General features: G+C 44.5%; 2 protein-coding genes across 2 annotated transcripts; one reads left to right on the top strand and one right to left on the bottom strand.

Moving 5' to 3' along the window:
* Nucleotides 1-6,348: 6,348 nt before the first annotated feature.
* Nucleotides 6,349-6,900, top strand: N7484_008264 (uncharacterized protein; the record flags this gene model as incomplete). Its single annotated transcript, XM_057118651.1, has 3 exons — nucleotides 6,349-6,358; nucleotides 6,404-6,780; nucleotides 6,847-6,900. 3 exons carry the CDS (start codon nucleotides 6,349-6,351, stop codon nucleotides 6,898-6,900), a joined length of 441 nt encoding a protein of 146 aa, XP_056968206.1.
* Nucleotides 6,901-14,686: 7,786 nt separating this feature from the next.
* Nucleotides 14,687-15,243, bottom strand: N7484_008263 (uncharacterized protein; the record flags this gene model as incomplete). The annotated part of the gene is given in 3 exon segments (XM_057118650.1): nucleotides 14,687-14,893; nucleotides 14,906-15,147; nucleotides 15,183-15,243. 3 exon segments carry the CDS (start codon nucleotides 15,241-15,243, stop codon nucleotides 14,687-14,689), a joined length of 510 nt encoding a protein of 169 aa, XP_056968205.1.
* Nucleotides 15,244-17,068: the final 1,825 nt, after the last annotated feature.

Raw genomic sequence — 17,068 nt, 5'->3', positions numbered from 1 at the left:
TACCAGGTGGATCTTCATACTAGCGGGTAGTTTAAGCTTATAAGCGTGCGGGCTTATAGCCTCTAGGACCCGAAAGGGTCCTAAATTCTTCTAGTCTAGCTTCTTCTACGGGCGGAGGGTCTTAATGTTCCTAGCATTTAGCTAAACTAGTTATCTAGGACAGTAGCGGCGGGTAGGCGCGCGGTGACGGTTCGTTTACTCTTTATAATAGGCTTATGCGGATAGTATCTCAGCGCGGATATATACAGTCAGTTCCTCTATATATGCGGCGAACTTCTTAGCGTCTCGGGCTATAGGGTAGCCACTCGGCAGGGATAGTTCGAACCCAATATAGGGGTGGAACCTATAATTAGCATAGAATAGGGAGACTCACGTACTCTTAGAGTAGTAGGAGTTCACGGTAAACTCGGCTAGCGGTAGCTATTTAGACTAGTTGTCCTATAGATAGGACACGTACGCTTAGAGGTATTATTCTAAGATAGCGTTCGCACGCTTAGTCTAACTATCTATCTCTAGGTAATAGGCGGTGGATAGTAAGTTAGTGATTCATAGGCGTCTCGTTAGGTGCTTCTAAAACTAGGCCATAAACTAGGGCCCTTAGTTAGACACGATCGTACTCAGTAAGCCATATAGCTTCCAGATATAATAGGTATATAGGCGGGCGACTTCTTCCGCGTTATAAGTTCCCTTATAGCGTATAAAATACTTCATTTTAGTTAGGCGGTCCATAACGATAAGGATAGCGTTATATCCATAGCTTAGCGGTAGATATATAATAAAATCCATACTAATATCTAGCTAGGCTCTCTTAGGTATAGATAGTTATCTTAGAATTCCCTAGCGGGCTTCTTAGGCGGGTATGGCCTAGTGGTAGATATGATAGTTCTTAGTCTAGTCGCTTACGTATTAGTAAATTTAGGGCTAGTAGTACTCTTAAGATAGTAGTTCGTACGTTTTTAATCGGCCAGGATAGCTAGTAATAGGCTTATTATGGCACTAGCGTAGGATTTCAGCCTTTAGTTTATCGTCATAAGGGACATATAGACGGTTTCGGTAGTATAGGTAATTACCCTTTCGTTCACAGTCGGTAAGTATGATTTTAGGGTAGCGGCTCGCGTTACTATCTAACGCCTTTAGGATAGATTATACCATATCGTCTTAGGTATACGCCTCGGCTAGTAGGTCTTTAATCGCGGGCGGTAGTTCTAGTAAGCTATAATCAGCGAACCAGACTCTCCTTACGTATATAGTCGTGGCTAGCGGCTCTTTAGAGGTTCTAGACAGGTCTAGCGGGGTGATTAAGGGTTCTCTCGTTCCCGAGCGGGTTAAGATATTCACTTATAGGTTCTCCTTCTTCAGGACAGTCTAGCTTTAATATAATAGGCGTTTATCCCCCTCTTTAGGGAGATCTTCTAACCTCCTAGTCAAGGTATTAGGTTTCGCACCCTACTTTCTAGGTTAGTATATGATTTTAAAGTTAAAATAGGATAGGAATTTAGACTAATAGGCTTAGCGGCGGTTTAGAAGCTTCGTTATCGTGAAATATTCTAGGTTATAGTGATCCATTATAACCTTAACGGGCGAGGACGTGCCCTCTAGTTCAGGGCGCCACTCCTCGAAGTAATAGATAATAGCCAATAGCTCTTTATCATATATCTCATAGTTACATTTAGCTATAGAATACTTCTTAGAAAAGAAAGCGATAAGGTATAGGACTCCAGCGTCATCATACTAGGACAGGACACCAGCAGAAACGAAATCAGACGCGTCCGTTTCTAGGATTATCTCCTTAGACCAGTTAAAGGGTTTTAGGATAGGGGCGGACGTAAACACTTTTTTTAAAGCTTTAAAGCTTAACTAGTAGGTAGGGGTCCATTTAAAATGGACGCCTTTCTTCGTGAGCTTCACGAGTAAGGCGGTAACTTTCGAGAAGTCTTAGATAAAGCGGCGGTAGAAGTTACCAAAGCTAATAAAGGCTTACACGTTAGTTAGATAGGTCAGGGTTCGCCAGTTCATAATCATCTCAATCTTATTAGGGTCTATATAAATACCATCCTTACTAATAATAATACCAAGGAATTTCGTCTTATAGATATAGAATTCACACTTAGATAGTTTTACGAATAGGCTAGCCTCCTAGAGGCGTTATAGAACCTTCCGCACGTATTTAATATATTCTACTCGTGTGCGGCTATAAATCAGGATATTATCTAGATATATAGTATAGAAGTAGTCTAGGTACTCTCGTAGGGTATCATTTATAAACCGTTAGAAGGATACAGGCGCCCTAGTTAGGCCAAAAGGCATCACTAGGGATTTGAAGAGCCCTAGCCTTATATAGAACGCAGTTAGATATTCTTATCCTTTCGCGATTCATAGGTTATTAAAAGCGGAGATGATATTAATCTTCGTGAAGTATTTCATACCTTTTAGGTTATTTAGGGTCTCTTTCGTGAGCGGCAGCGGGTAACGGTCCTTAGTAGTGATCGCATTTAGCGCGCGGTAGTCCATATAGAAACAGAGGCCTCCATCCAGTTTCTTAATAAATAGAACAGATAAAGCTATAGGCAAGGAGCTCGGACGGATAAACCCTTTCTTTAGGTTATCTCTAATCCAGTCCTTCAAGACTTCGAGCTCATTCCAGGACATCAGATATAGGGGTCCGAACAGCAGGGGTTTATCTTCCTATAGTATAATCTTATAGTTATATAGCCTATAGGGCGGTAAGCGATTGGCTTCCTTTAGGGAGAACACTTCTACGAAGTCTCGGAATTCTATAGGCAATATAGAGGTAGGGTCGGGCTTAGTAGTGGTCTTCAGGTTCAGTATAGCTTCAATATCTTTAGTATTTATAGCGAACATTCAGTAGTTCCTTCTAGCGTATACAGCACACGCGGATAACGACACGGCCGCCACGTCTCGTTTCTCGAGACCAATAGGTCGTGTAGGCAGGGACTTTAGACGGGTCTTAATAGGTATATTATAGAGCGCTCGGGTCTTCACGCTTCGCTAGGGTATATTACAGTTCCTTTAGCAGTAGTCACTATTAAACTCAATAGTATATTCAGCGAAGCGAATATAGGGGTCGTGCACTTTCAGCTATAGTAGGCCTAGTATAATCGGGTAGTGCGCTAGCTATATAGCTAGGAAGCAAGCTCTTCTCTCTCAGTGGTTATTAATACAGATATGCATCTACACGTAGTAGGTAATTAGGCCACTCTTAGCTTCTTACCCATTAAATCCCTCTAGTTAGATCGCGTTCGTAAGTAGTAGGAGGGTAAGACCGTTCTCTCAGGCCCACTCTTAGTTAATAAATCTCTTTCCTTCTACCCCGGAGTCTAACATAGCGTAACTCGGGAGTTCCTTTTCCTTTTAGCATAGTGTAATAGGTAATATCATCAGATTGGATCGGCGGGTTTCCTCTTTAATAGAGAGGCCATTCAGGGCGGCGGTAGATAGATAGATAACGCGCGGTTATAGCGCCTAGTCGCGACTTAGGCCAGGCTAACGCCTTTTACCAAGTCCTTAGGGGATAGCGAGCGGCTAAAGGTAGAGCGGCCGCGCGGGTTACTACCTAGAGAGGGGGAACAGGGTCCATTTAAGGGCGAACAGGAGAAGACAGTTATCTAGCGGGCCACTAGTAGGCGCTTATTAGCTTATAGGTAGTCTCGGACGAAGTGCTCCTTCAAGCTATAGTAGAAACAGGCGTTCTATTTATAGCGGGATAGGTTCTAGCGGTTAGGGGAGAACTAGCGGCGGGTAGTAGATAGGTCCATAGCATTAGGGTTCGCGGGCGGGGGAGTTAGAACTCATTTAGGGCCTTATCTCCAGGAGTTAGGCTCAGTAGCCTTTAGGGCGGCCCTTATAGCTACAGAGGAAGTTTAGGGGGCAGCTAACTAGCTACTATTATACTAGGCCCAATAATTCTCTAGGTTCTAAAGGAATTATACTAGGTCGAGGTAGTCTCCCTTTAGCGGTTCATGGTATAGTAGCATACTCTTTAGCTCGCGGTTAATCGCTTACTCAAGCATCGTGGGTAAGGCTTCCTTATATATCTCGCCTTCTATAGCAAGACGCTAGAACTCCGCGAAGAATAGACTAAACTCTTTATTTCCCTATCATAAGCGGTAGAGTTCGTTTTAGGCATTTCGGGCGCGGTTAGGGTCTCTAAAGGCCCGTTCTAGGATATCTAGGATATTAGTAAAGTCGTTTAACTAGTAGATACCTTCGCGGATATATAGTAGGATCTAGGCGTAAGGGACGCCCTTTAGATAGTTAGTCACATAGATCATCTAGGACTACGGGGTCGGGAAACGGTCACGGTTAATATTCAGCTTCTCCTTAACCTAGGAAATAAATCGGCGGAGGTCCTTTCGTTCCCCTTCAAACTTATCAAGGTCGGGAAGACGTTCAAATCGTACGTAGGAGCTAGAAGACTCGGGAGTAAGCGACGGAGGCGCTCCTATAATAGTAGCTACGATAGGCTTAGCGGCAGGCTTAAGGGTAGGGGCGGGTACGGTATTCACTATAGGAATAGCGAGCTTAGCCGCATATATCCACGTGGCTTCTACGCGGGCAATATTCTATTATGCCTCGTTATAGAGCTTCTTCTAGTAATCTAGGATAGCAGTATCTCGTAGGCGGTTACGCTCGGCCATGGCTAGCTCGTTCGTGAGGCGGTTAATCTCTATCTTCATGGCTTATAGCTATAGTTCGGCTTAGTCTATGCGTTCACGGGCGTCGGTCGCATCTAAGTAGACACTTTCGATATAATCATACACGCGGCGGCAGTATTCAAACCACTGGTCGGGGTGGTCTCTTATATGCTTAGCGAACTACTCTAGGTCGCTTAGCAGGAACGGGGGCTACGGGACTAGGTTAGATATCTTTAGATAATCAACTCCTAAGAAGGGAAGGAGCTACGTAGTATCAGGGCGCGGGCTGGTAGGGTTGTAATAGGAGGAGATCGATAGGATCAGAACGTATCCAAAAGGATTCTAATTAATCAGGTGGTAGACGGGGGCAGACTAGCGTAAGCTTTTATATAAGACGTAGCTCGAAGAGCTATAATAGGGTCTAGGATAGATATGTAGATAAACAGACTAAAGATCACGTGCCTGTGATCTTCCTTATCGGTCCTGGCGGGTCCGGGCGGACCCTTATAGTTCACACCGTGACAAATAGATAACCTTAATTAAGTGTATAGGCGCGTCTAGATATAGCCTTCCTCTAATAGTGATATTTAAAGCTAAACTCTTTAATAAAGGTTAGACTATAGGCCTTCTAGATAACTAGTAATTTAAGGTTAGTCTAAATAGATAGACCTTAGATAAGATTAGACTTCGTTAGCTTTAAAAGATCTTTCTTCTATTAACTTTCTTGAGGATAAAGGGGAAATATTGACTTCTAGTTCTCGATGGTTATAGAAGCCATTTAACTCTAAAATTCGACGAAATTTACTATTAAAATGACGTGATTCTAATTTATATGCTAGCGCACTCTTTATATCTTTTATAACCTCTTAATATAGGTTATTTTGCTATCTTAAAGCGTGTGTATAGGAAATACGTTAAAAACGTTATATAGATAGGTTAAAATTATATTAATAAATTAGACTTTCTTAACGCTTTTCTAATCGCTCGAAACGAGGCTTTTAAAGTAGAAACGATCAGAAATAGCTTCTTAGTAACTAGATTAGTCCTATATAATCTAAATCGAGTGATTTCAAAGCTTAATATTTAACTTTATACGCCTACCCTACTACTATCTCGAGGAAGCGAAAGCAGCGTATGGGAGCCTAAGATACCATCGAATTATAAGTGTTACGCGGTGCTAACTGGTCACAGTGAGTATCGTTCGTAGTAGTGCTATACGTACGTCGAGGCTCGTCCTCAAGTCTCAGTCGCAATCGTACCGTTGCCAGTTGGCCTTACACGGGCTCGGATCTATAGAGTAGACTATTGTTGGGCAGTGCCAGATAGTAGCGCCTAGTCAAGCTATGCTTAGGATCTGTGTCAAGTGACAAGAGACTAAGTATACCTCTCCTAGTAGGGTGGTTGTCTTAAGTACGAAACAAGTATGTAGACATCGCCAAAACCTGAAAATGGGCCCAGAGTCGGGCCCAAAGCCCAACCCACTATGGGCTTTGGGCTTTATGTAAATCTCAAGCCCAACCTACTATGGGCTTTGGGCTTTTTATGGGGGCCCATAGGGGCCCATAAAAAGCCCATCTTTGCATAAAACTATGGTCTTAGCATGTATAAAACTGCTGATTAATACTATGTAATTTAGTACCATTATAAATTACATTTAATATAAGTATATTATTCCTAAATGCTTTTTTATTAAATGAAAAATTGTATGATTCTTTCTCTTAGTTAATCTAATAATCTAAAGGACTTAGATCCTAAGCACTTGGATCTTGAGTACTTAGGTCCTGAGCACTTGGGTCCTGGCGAGGTCTTGGATCCTAAGTACTTGGATCCTGGCGAGGTCTTGGATCTTGAGCACTTGGATCTTGAGCACTTGGATCTTGAGCACTTGGATCTTGAGCACTTGGATCCTGGCGAGGTCTTGGATCCTGAGCACTTGGATCTTGAGCACTTGGATCTTGAGCACTTGGGTCCTGGCGAGGTCTTGGATCTTGAGCACTTGGATCTTGAGCACTTGGATCTTGAGCACTTGGATCTTGAGCACTTGGATCCTGGCGAGGTCTTGGATCCTGAGCACTTGGATCTTGAGCACTTGGATCCTGAGCACTTGGGTCCTGGCGAGGTCTTGGTAATAGAAAAGGTATTGGATCTAGAGAAGGTCTTAGATCCTGAGATAGCCTTAGATACTAAATAGATCCTGGATCCTAAGGAGTTCTTGGAACTTGAGGAGTTCTTGGATCCTAAGTAGGATCTGAAGATTAAAGATTGTATAGTGTATATAGTAACTTAGAACGAGGTAGAGGTAGAGATTTAGGATCTATCCTTCTTAAACCCTAATTACCCCTTCTATGCTAAGTAGGACTAGGAATCCTTAACGGTATTATTTGTCTTGGTGTATTATAAGGATGATATCGTCTGGCTATCATTGATGAGGGTATAGGCAGTCCTATCATTAGGTCCCCTCCTCTACCTCTAGGCGTATGTAGTGATCCCTTTATGTTCGCCTAAGACTTAGCTACTAAAACCCAAGCCCGTTTATTAATTAGTTCCTAGGTCTAAGCACCGTGAGCCATTATGTTGGCTAGTTCCTGAGCTTAAGCAGCCTCAGCATCCAGACTAGCTTGAATCTGAGCCTAAAGAGCCTCAGCATCCCGACCAGCTTATATCTCAGCCTAAATAGCCTTAGCATCCCGACTAGCTTATTCCTAAGCCCGAGCTGCCTTAGCATCCCAACTAGCTTATTCCTAAGCCCGAGTAGCCTTAGCATCTAGACTAGCTTGTATCTGAGCCTGAGCAGCCTTAGCATCCCGACTGGCTTGTCCCTGGGCCTAAGTAGCCTTAGCCCCCTAACCAGCTCGTCCAAGAGCCCTAGTAGCTATAGCAGCGAGTGTAGCCCTAAAATTCTAAAACCGAGCTAGTCCCTAACCCTCCCGATTATGCTATTCCTAAGTAACCTAATTAGTCTCGACAATTATATTAGCCTAGTCCTAAGTAAGCTGGGCCTCCCGAGCGGCCTAGTCCTTAGTAGCACGGGCATCCCGAGTAGCCTGATTCTAGGTAGCCTGGTCCCTGATAGCCTGGTCCTAAAGGGCCTAGTTATTAGTAGCTAGACGCTAAGTAGCCTAAACCTAAGTAATTTAAGCCTGAGTAACCTAAGCCCGAGTATCCTAGGTATCCTATCCTAGACCCTATGGGGATAGGCTAAAGGGGATTGCTTGTATAGGTGGTTGGGGGCCAGACTGACGGGACGTATATGGTGTATAGTTGTTTGGAGGGGCGAGAAATCGGTAGAAGCGGCTTCCCTATGTTGCGCGGAAGGTAGAGTCCTCTCTTCTAAGTTAGTCATAACTTATTAGTACTATATAGAAGGAATTAGTAGAATATAAAAAGAACATACGTAATCCGCTTAAGTCCATCACACTAATGCCTAATGAAACTGGTATTAGCCCCTTAACTAGGCTTAAATTGATATACCGTATCTCGCTAGCTACCTGTGAGCACCTAATATATAATAGTATTGCGTCTGGCTTTTATCTCTTCTGGGTGCCTTGGCTTCCTATTAGGCATGAATGTTACGCCTAAATGCTCTTGTCTTATATGCCAACGGAACGCACCCTGTGTTTTAAAAACCTGGCTATATATAGTGACCCCCTGGATAAGGATGTTATATACCCTAGTATTTTCTTTGCTGAGAATAACTCTGTTATTTAGGGGGGAGTTTGGATGCTCGGGCTTATTACTGATATCTATAGCTGGGAATTTATATGATAACCGCTGGGCTGGAGTTAGTTAAACCTATACTGGGGGATACTATCTAGGGTTGTTATTAGGGATTGGGCCTGCTTAAGCTTAGTATATGTTTCGCTTATGTGTATCTTTGTTTTATTTGGCTCTTACCATGCGTATATCCCTAGAATGGATTAGGGTTTCTAGAAGCGAGGACTTTAACTTGTTTAAATGTAATAAGTTATACTCCTTGGCTATCTCGGTATGAGAGCTATGATATATTAATAATTTGAAAGTAAGATAAAAAGTCACGTGGTAAATGGTCATATAGTCTATTCGAAACTCTTATTATTAAGGTTATAAGGGGAGGTAGGTACTAGATTTATATTCTATATTCCTTAGTTAGGATGATTTATTTTTGTTTGATTCTGGCTATTTAGAATCACTTTTGAGGTAACAGGACGACCTGTTACCACCCGGCAGAATCCGGCTGGATTCTGCTAAGCCACACCGCCTCCGGCCGGACCCTTAAGAAGAGAATCATTAGGATTCTCTTTAGAAAACATGCAATCCTACTCGAACCACATCTGGGAGCATGTCCAAAAACCATATAACTATTCTATAGTATATGTACTAGAAGAAAATACTCTTCTAGTGAACCAGATCCAACTTGGAAATTCGCCCTAGAGTTATTGTGTGTCCGTGCGGATCCGACCGGTCTTTACCGAGAACGCACATAAATAAGATAAATAACTCTAGAGGACTGCATCCTTAGAAAGTGTTTGGAACACTCCTGAGTCACCAACAATCCCACGCTCGCCCTCGAAATCTCCTAAGGAATAATGCTCGATTAGATGGACACCTCTGGTGTGGGCCCTGCGACTTCGTAAGAACCTTAACGCCCACGACCAGCCTAGGTATTATTTAGTGAGAACCACCACCGCACTGGAGAATAACTGCCCGAGAACGTATGGAATACTCTAGGCATGTTGAATGTAGCTATAGTAGCCTCTATTTACGAAATGTGGCGTACGTTGGACGACCCTGCGATGCTGGTACTGGTCATGGAAAACCTGATCCGCCTCGCACTACGCGATCACGACCATACATGGAGAGTCAACGAAGGGCCCGACTATAGCCAGAGAGAGCTAAATAAACTACTTATGAGGGATATAACCCCGATTACTTAGTATGAGGGCAAACTGTAAGACCAAGCGGCAAGAAAGTTTCTGGAAGACTGCGAACGATACTTTTATGATACGACCGTGCTTATATAGCAAGCCCTAATGGAGGAGCATAAGGTTATCGCGGCGAGCGGGAAGCTCACGGGAAGGGCTAGGGAGGCATAGAAGGCGCACTGAGAAAACCACCTTGAAGAGACTATCACGACCTTCGAAGGGTTCAAAACGTGGGTTAATACCTAGTTTTCGGAACACCTCGGTCCTGAAAAGAGATGGGACTACTTCGACAGCCTCTGGTAGGGAAAGAAGGGAGTCTAGGCGTATGCGAGAGACCTCGCCCGAGCTGTAAGAGATACTGGATTTGATATCCCTGAAGCGGTGATGATATAATACCTACGGAAGGGAGCTAACGTACCTCTGTAATAACGCTGGGTGGAGATGAACGTCTCCCTACGCACCTTCCTCGAAGCTGAGTAACGATTGATCGAGTTCGAACGAGGTTAGATGCTATTAAACTATATTGGTCGACACGTAGTAGAGACTGACCCTGACGTAATGGACCTATCCGCTCTCCCCTTAAAGCCCGCACGTGGATCTACGAACACGCGTAGATCTACCGAGGGTCGAGATAAGAGGACACGCCGTTATTTTTAGTGTAACGAACCCGGTTATATTAGAAGAGACTGTAAATAAGGAAGCGAGAATCCGACCGTGTCTACCCAGACGCGCTCGGGAAACTAGTTAGGTCGACGGAAGCCCTCGTCGACCGCATGAAGAAGGCTTCCCATATACCAGATCTAGAGGGGGACGATCCTCTTAATCCGGGTTATCGCGGTTAATTAGGACCAGCCGTTCCGATAGATCTAGCCTCGGACCAGTCCCCATAAGTCTAAGTTTCTTTAAATATCATGGGCGACTCGCTTATGCACTTTAATTATGGAGTGGGCATTAATACACCGATCACTATTCGAGCCCTTATCGACAGTGGGGCATCTCACTCGTTCATTACCCCTCGTATCCTAGAGAAACTAGGAAAGGATATTCCCGTCTAGACCTAGACGGAGGCGCTTAAAGTCACGCTGCCAAATGGTGAGTCTCTGCTGACGAGATCCGCTGTCTATCTCCCTATACGGTTCGGGAGGTGGACTAGCTATGTTAAGATGTGGGTCCTAGAAATGGTCGAACACTCGTTTATTCTAGGTTATGACTTCTTGCGCTAAGAAAACCCATAATTTGACTAGATAACGTCCGTTATGACGCTAAGAGATAGTTAAGATAGACGTCACCGTATCTTTCCTTCTAGAAGCATCCACCTAGCTCTAGACGGAGCTGCTGGGATTAATCTAATGACGGGAAAGTAGACGAGACGGGCCTTTCGGAAGAGAAGAGTAGAGTCTATGCTCTTTGTTATCTGTGATAAAGGCCGCCCGGAAACTAACGGACTAGCCTATGAAGTCCCACGGCATAGGAACGCGTAAGTGTAAGCCGTTCTCGATAAATATGCTTCGGTTTTCTAGAAAGACCTGCCGGACGGACTCCCCCTAGAGCGTCTGTTGGAGCATAAAATTGACACTGGCACGGCTGACCCTGTTAATCTTAACTCCTATCTAATGTCGAAGGATAAGCTGGATGAATAGCTTTGGTAGGTCGAGAAATTACTAGAACTAGGCCTGATACGTCCGTCTAGTAGCCCTTAGGGCTTTCCTGTGATCTTTGTGAAGAAACTAAATGATAAATGGCGGATGTGCATTGACTACCGGGCTCTAAATGGTGTCACGACTAAGAATGGATACCCGCTCCCGCGTATCTAAGATCTACTAGATCTGGTCGGACCCGCCTGTGTCCTATCGAAGATTAACCTTATCTCTGGCTACTAGTAGATATGGATGGATAAGGGATCGGTTGAGAAGACGGCATTTAATACTATTTAGGGAAAGTATGAATGGCTCGTTATGCCGTTCGGACTATGTAACGCTCTGGCTATATTCTAGACGATAATGAATGAGACGTTACGGTCCGCACTAGGACGATATGCCCTTATCTACCTCGATGATATCCTGATCTTCTCGGAATCGATAGAGGAACATTGCGAATATCTAGATTAGATCCTCACACTCCTTGGAAAGGAAGGTCTGATCGCGTCCCTAGATAAGTGCGAGATCGCAACCACGGAATTGGAATTCTATGGATATGTCATTAGCAATAGATACATCCGCCTGGTCCTGGCTAAGGTCGCCGTGATCTGTGACTAGCCGACACTAACTAATGTCTATAAGATCTGATAGTTCTTAGGCCTGGCCACGTACTATCGACGCTTCATTAAGGGGTTTTTATATATCTCCGCACCCCTCTTAGAGCTACTAAAGGAGTTAGACGCCGTAATGAGGAAGAAGAAGTTTAGATCTATCTAATAGACACTTACCTATGCTAGTGCGTTTAGGAGATTAAAGTAACAGCTCGTGACGGCCCCTGTCCTAATCTAACTGGATCGCGCGAAACCATTTATGATTAAGATAGACGCGTTAGAATGGGCGATCGGCGCGGTATTGATGTAGGTTAGAATGGACGGACGTCTCTATCTAGTGGCTTTCGATAGACGGAAGTTATAGGGAGCGGAACTTAACTACCCGACCTAGGAGAAGGAGCTCCTAGCGATTAAGTATGCCCTTCGCCTCTAGGACCGCTTCATCGATAATAGGACGAAGACGACCATCATCACTAATCACGCGAGCTTACAGTATCTATAGACGATAACCGTGTATAGTAAAAGACTAGCCCGTTGGATCGAGGAATTCTAAGAATATAATTTAGAAGTACGGTACTGGAAGGGCGTAGAAGCGATCGTTCCCGACGCCATTAGTCGACGCCTGGATCTTATGGAAGGTAGTCCTGCTAATGTCGCTTAGAACTAGCTAATATGGCCTGCGGTACTCTTAGTAGCACGGCTAGTCTAACGAGTGCCCGAGGATGCCTAGTTAAAGGCGACGAAAGAGTTCCTATATATAGGCGAGCTCCCTAATAAGCGGCCGCTATGGAAAGCGGTTAAGCACTTCGTACCGAACCTATCTCTAGCACCAGGGTCCGTGGAAGTAAATGAGCGTCTGATTTATAAGTACGACGATGGTCTTACCGCTCTATACTTAGACGCCCCGTTCTAGCCGGACCTGGTCGCCTAGTTATATAGGGAATTCGGTTATCTTAGCTTACCTAGGCTCGGTGGTGTTATTAAACCACGAGCATAGTGGCCCGTAATGCGTGCTGACTTAGAGGAGGAAGTACGGTAGTGTCTAAATTGCTAAGTGTCATAAGGCTTAAAGGAGAGTCTAGAACGCGAAGCGGCTTAGTATATAGTCACACGGGACCTACAGCCGTTTAAATAGTGGGGGATTGATCTTGTTGGACGCCTTCCGACTACCCCTAATGGTAATCGCTGGATTATCATAGCGATTAACTACGCGACTGGATGGCCTATCGCGCGTGCGGTTCCGGACGCGATAGAAGAGACACTTGCCAAGTTCCTGTATAATAATATCTTCACGCACTATAGTGCGCCGAAGGTGTTAATATCCGATAACGGGCCGAACTTGCTCTTAAGAGCTATCCGCCACTACGTCCGCATACTCGGAACGCGTTACCGCATAATAACGCCTTACTATCTAAGGACGAATGGAAAGGTCGAGAACCTTAATAGTCTTCTCGGACGCATGCTCACTAAATATCTTATAGGTAAACCGACAAAGGCCTAGGACCTTTTCCTATCGTAAGCGTTATTCTCCGCACGGGCTAGGAGCCACGCTGTTAGTGGCTATAGTCTATTCTACCTAGTGTATGGAATCCACCCGTGGATCCCTAGCGATAATGCGTCGCTGGACACAGATACGAAGGATCGCGATGTGGTGCTGCGGGATCTAAATGATGCACGGTTAAAGGCGAATAAGCTCCTATTGAACCGTGCGATCCACACTAATCGCATTCGTGACTCGGTGGTCACGAAAACTAGTTTCTAGGAAGGGGCCTGGGTGCTCGTCCGTAACGAGTCTAGGAAAAAGTTTGAGAGCAAGTGGTTTGGCCTATATAGAGTCATTTAGTCATATCCACTTAGAACTTATGCCCTAGAGGAACCGTCTAGACGGGTACTGCGCCACCTCGTTAATGGGTCGCGCCTGATCGAAGCGAACATGGATAATCCTAAAGCCCTATGGGCCTTGTCCGCGTCACGTTTGGCTTTGAGGAGAGCTGGCCTCCGCCTATAGAAGCCGGAGGAGCTCTAAAGGGTCCTCGACGACGAGGACGACTCCTAGCTAATATATTCGGACCTTTCGACCTTCACTCGGCTAGAGTGGGAGTAGTCGCGACGTGCAGGTGCATAGTCGGGTTTGGTGGGGGAGGAAAATGTAGTTGTGGAGCGCGTGCTCGCGAAGAGCTGTGCGACCGCTAAAAGGAAAGGCCGGTATATAGTAACTGCACTACCTATAGCCGATACTATAGAGTAGGACGAATGGGACTCTAGCGTAAACGATTACGAATTAGTCGTATTAAGTATGGTAGAGTTAGAATACGAAGAAGCTAACGAAGCGACTATAATAAGGGTGCGACTGGATCGGGACGCCGTCTGGCCACAGCTAGTCTACTTCGAAGGGCCATTCGCGGTAGTGATCTAATCACTATCCACACGGTTAAGTGTGGTATGCATAGGTATATGCAGGACTTGTGGTAAAAACGTAAGGGGGGGGGATAGCTACGGCTTATCTCTAGTACTATCGGGTACGAAGGACGCACGGTTAAGTACGGGCTACACGGTTAAGTGTAGGTCTTATATGGTAAAGTATAAGGGGGGGATAACTACGGGTTATCTCTAGCGTTGTTAAACGCGAATAGATCCGATTGGGTGCAAGAAGAAATTCAATTGAAACAAACGCCTATATATAGGAAAGAAATTAATATAGAAACTCTTTAACCTAAATTGATACCCGCGAACGGATCACCGATATCCTTAGACTCAGACGACTGAGAACTATCGGCCTCCTTATGATGCTCTAGAACCTTCTAAATGGTCTCCTTCTCCTAAGCGACACGTGTAGTAACCTCGTCGAGCCTCTTCTAGAGCGCGCGGACCTTACTCTAGTCCTACTTAAAGAGCTTATCACGCGTTAGCACGGTGTTGTAAATGTCCTTAGGGTAATCGGGACCCTTAGGAAGCTTCTTTGCTCTCCTCTCCTCCTTAGAGGTACTCTTAGAACTGCCCTTGGCAGTGGCCGCACCCTTACGTCGCCGCTTTGATCTAGCCGAATCGTCAGAAGCCTCGGCCTTAACGCGAGCCCGCTTCTTCTGCTTCTAACGCTTAACAGCGGGAGACTCCGACTTAGAAGGGGTACGGTGCTTACTAAGACGAGCCGATTTAGGGTTAACGGCCTGGATGGCGTTAACGACAAAGTCGGGCATCTCTATCTTGAAATTGTAGCGCGAGGTCGAACCACCCCAGCCATAATTTCCGCAGGCTCCGCCAAAATGAGGAGTATCGCCAACTAACCTAATAACGTAGGATTCGAACGGACCTAGACCATCGGCATAGCACTCGCACTCCTCGCCTAGAGGAGCCGTAACGCCGAATTGCTGAACATACGCAGCACGGCGTTGCACGGCCGAAACCGTTCGCTTAGGTTGTTATCGTCGCTAGTCGACATCCCGGTCGGCCGGAGTCGACGTGAGCGTACGTTCGATATTAGTCGCTATAAAGATTAGCAATGGATTATTCGAGTCATCGAGGCCCTCGGTGATGCCCTCCCGTTAGTTAAACTTATCTAAAGGAGCTCCGCGTGGCTTCTTAGGCATATTCTCGGGCTGCTTGCCCTTATCCTCGGGATTGGTGGGATTAGTTTCCTTGCCCTGGCTTCCGGACGGACCCGTAATAGCTATCGAGATATTAGTGAATGACCGACACGAGAAAGAGGGACATCTTACAAGACATGGTGCTTATCGGTACTGGAATAGAGATATCTAAATAAGGAAATATTACAGGAGATGATGATGGAGTGTGATGAACAGAAGAGAGAGGAAGACGGGCAAGTTGCGTCCTCTTATACCTCGCTAGCATCGGGACTTTCCGTTCCTAGCAAGCAAACACAAAGAACATCAACGGGCTAGTCACGAGCGAGGACGATTGAGATCCTTGGCTCAGCCCCGACTAAGACGTTACCGAGTCTATCGGAATAGATCTCGAAGACAAGGGCCGCTTTTAAGGCCTTTATAAGAGCTGAAACACTTAGCCCTATCCTTAAAGACGCGTGCGCCTATTCCTGGTCACGCCAAGCTCTGGACGAGCGATTTCCTTTATCTACAATATGTATAAAGACCTGATCACAATGAATTATGTGTGTTAACCCCTACATGTATCTAAAATTAGCTACTCTTCCCCTATATTACTTGAAAAGATCATAGAAGGATGCTGGCTCTCCTGGCCGCGTCCGGTGGGGCACGCACGGAGGATGAATTGTCAGGCAGGATCTTATGTACTTAGAAAATTTCAGTTTACGGAGCGCAGAATATGCTCTGGTCTAGTGGGGGAGGATGAGGTAACAGGACGACCTGTTACCGCCCGGCAGAATCCGGCCGGATTCTGCTAAGCCACACCGCCTCCGGCCAGACCCTTAAGAAGAGAATCATTAGGATTCTCTTTAGAAAACATGCAATCCTACTCGAACCACACTTTAATTTTCTTTTCTTTATAAACTAAAATCAGAAGACCACACCACCATCTTTGAATAAACTAAGGAAACTTAGGAAGTGGAGTATATATTTATGTAACTAGGCGTGATGAATAAAGATAGTAGTAGACTAATAAGTTTAAAGTAGAGAATACTTTTTACTCCTTTGATATATTTCCTTTTCTTTATAAACTAAAATTAGAAGACCACGCCACTATCTTTAAATAAACTAAGGAAACTTGGGAAGTAGAGTATATATTTATGCGACCAGGCGTGATGAATAAAGATGGTAGTAGACTAATAAGGTTAAAGTAGAGAACACTCTTATATACCTTTAATGATTATTCTTTTTTTTATTTCGTCTATTAAAAACTTTAATTTCCTTTTCTTTATATTTTATAATTAGAGGACCATACCTTCTTTTTATAGTAAGAGAAACCTTTAGAAGAGAAGTATATAGTAGAAATAAGCTTAAAGTATAGTAGAAATATATATTTATAATATATAAAGGATAAAGTGCTTATACTTGGGTTTTTTATGGGCTTTCTATGGGCTTTCTGTGGGCTTTCTGTGGGCTTTTGTGGGTTTTATGGGCTTTCTATGGGCTTTCTATGGGTTCTATGGGTTCTATGGGCTTTCTATGGGCTTTCTATGGGCTTTCTATGGGTTCTATAGGTTCTATGGGCTTTCTGTGGGCTTTCTGTGGGCTTTCTATGGGTTTTATGGGCTTTATGGGCTTTCTGTAGGTAGGCTTTCTATAGACCTATTCTATTAATAAGTTTGAAATTTAGATTATTATTATTTA

This window comes from Penicillium longicatenatum (assembly GCF_028827895.1).
Source record: "Penicillium longicatenatum strain IBT 33135 chromosome Unknown contig_6_segment0_segment0, whole genome shotgun sequence".
NCBI classification, from domain to species: domain Eukaryota; kingdom Fungi; phylum Ascomycota; class Eurotiomycetes; order Eurotiales; family Aspergillaceae; genus Penicillium; species Penicillium longicatenatum.
The sequence above is the reverse complement of the archived record's forward strand: the minus strand, read 5'-3'. Positions and strand labels throughout refer to the sequence as shown.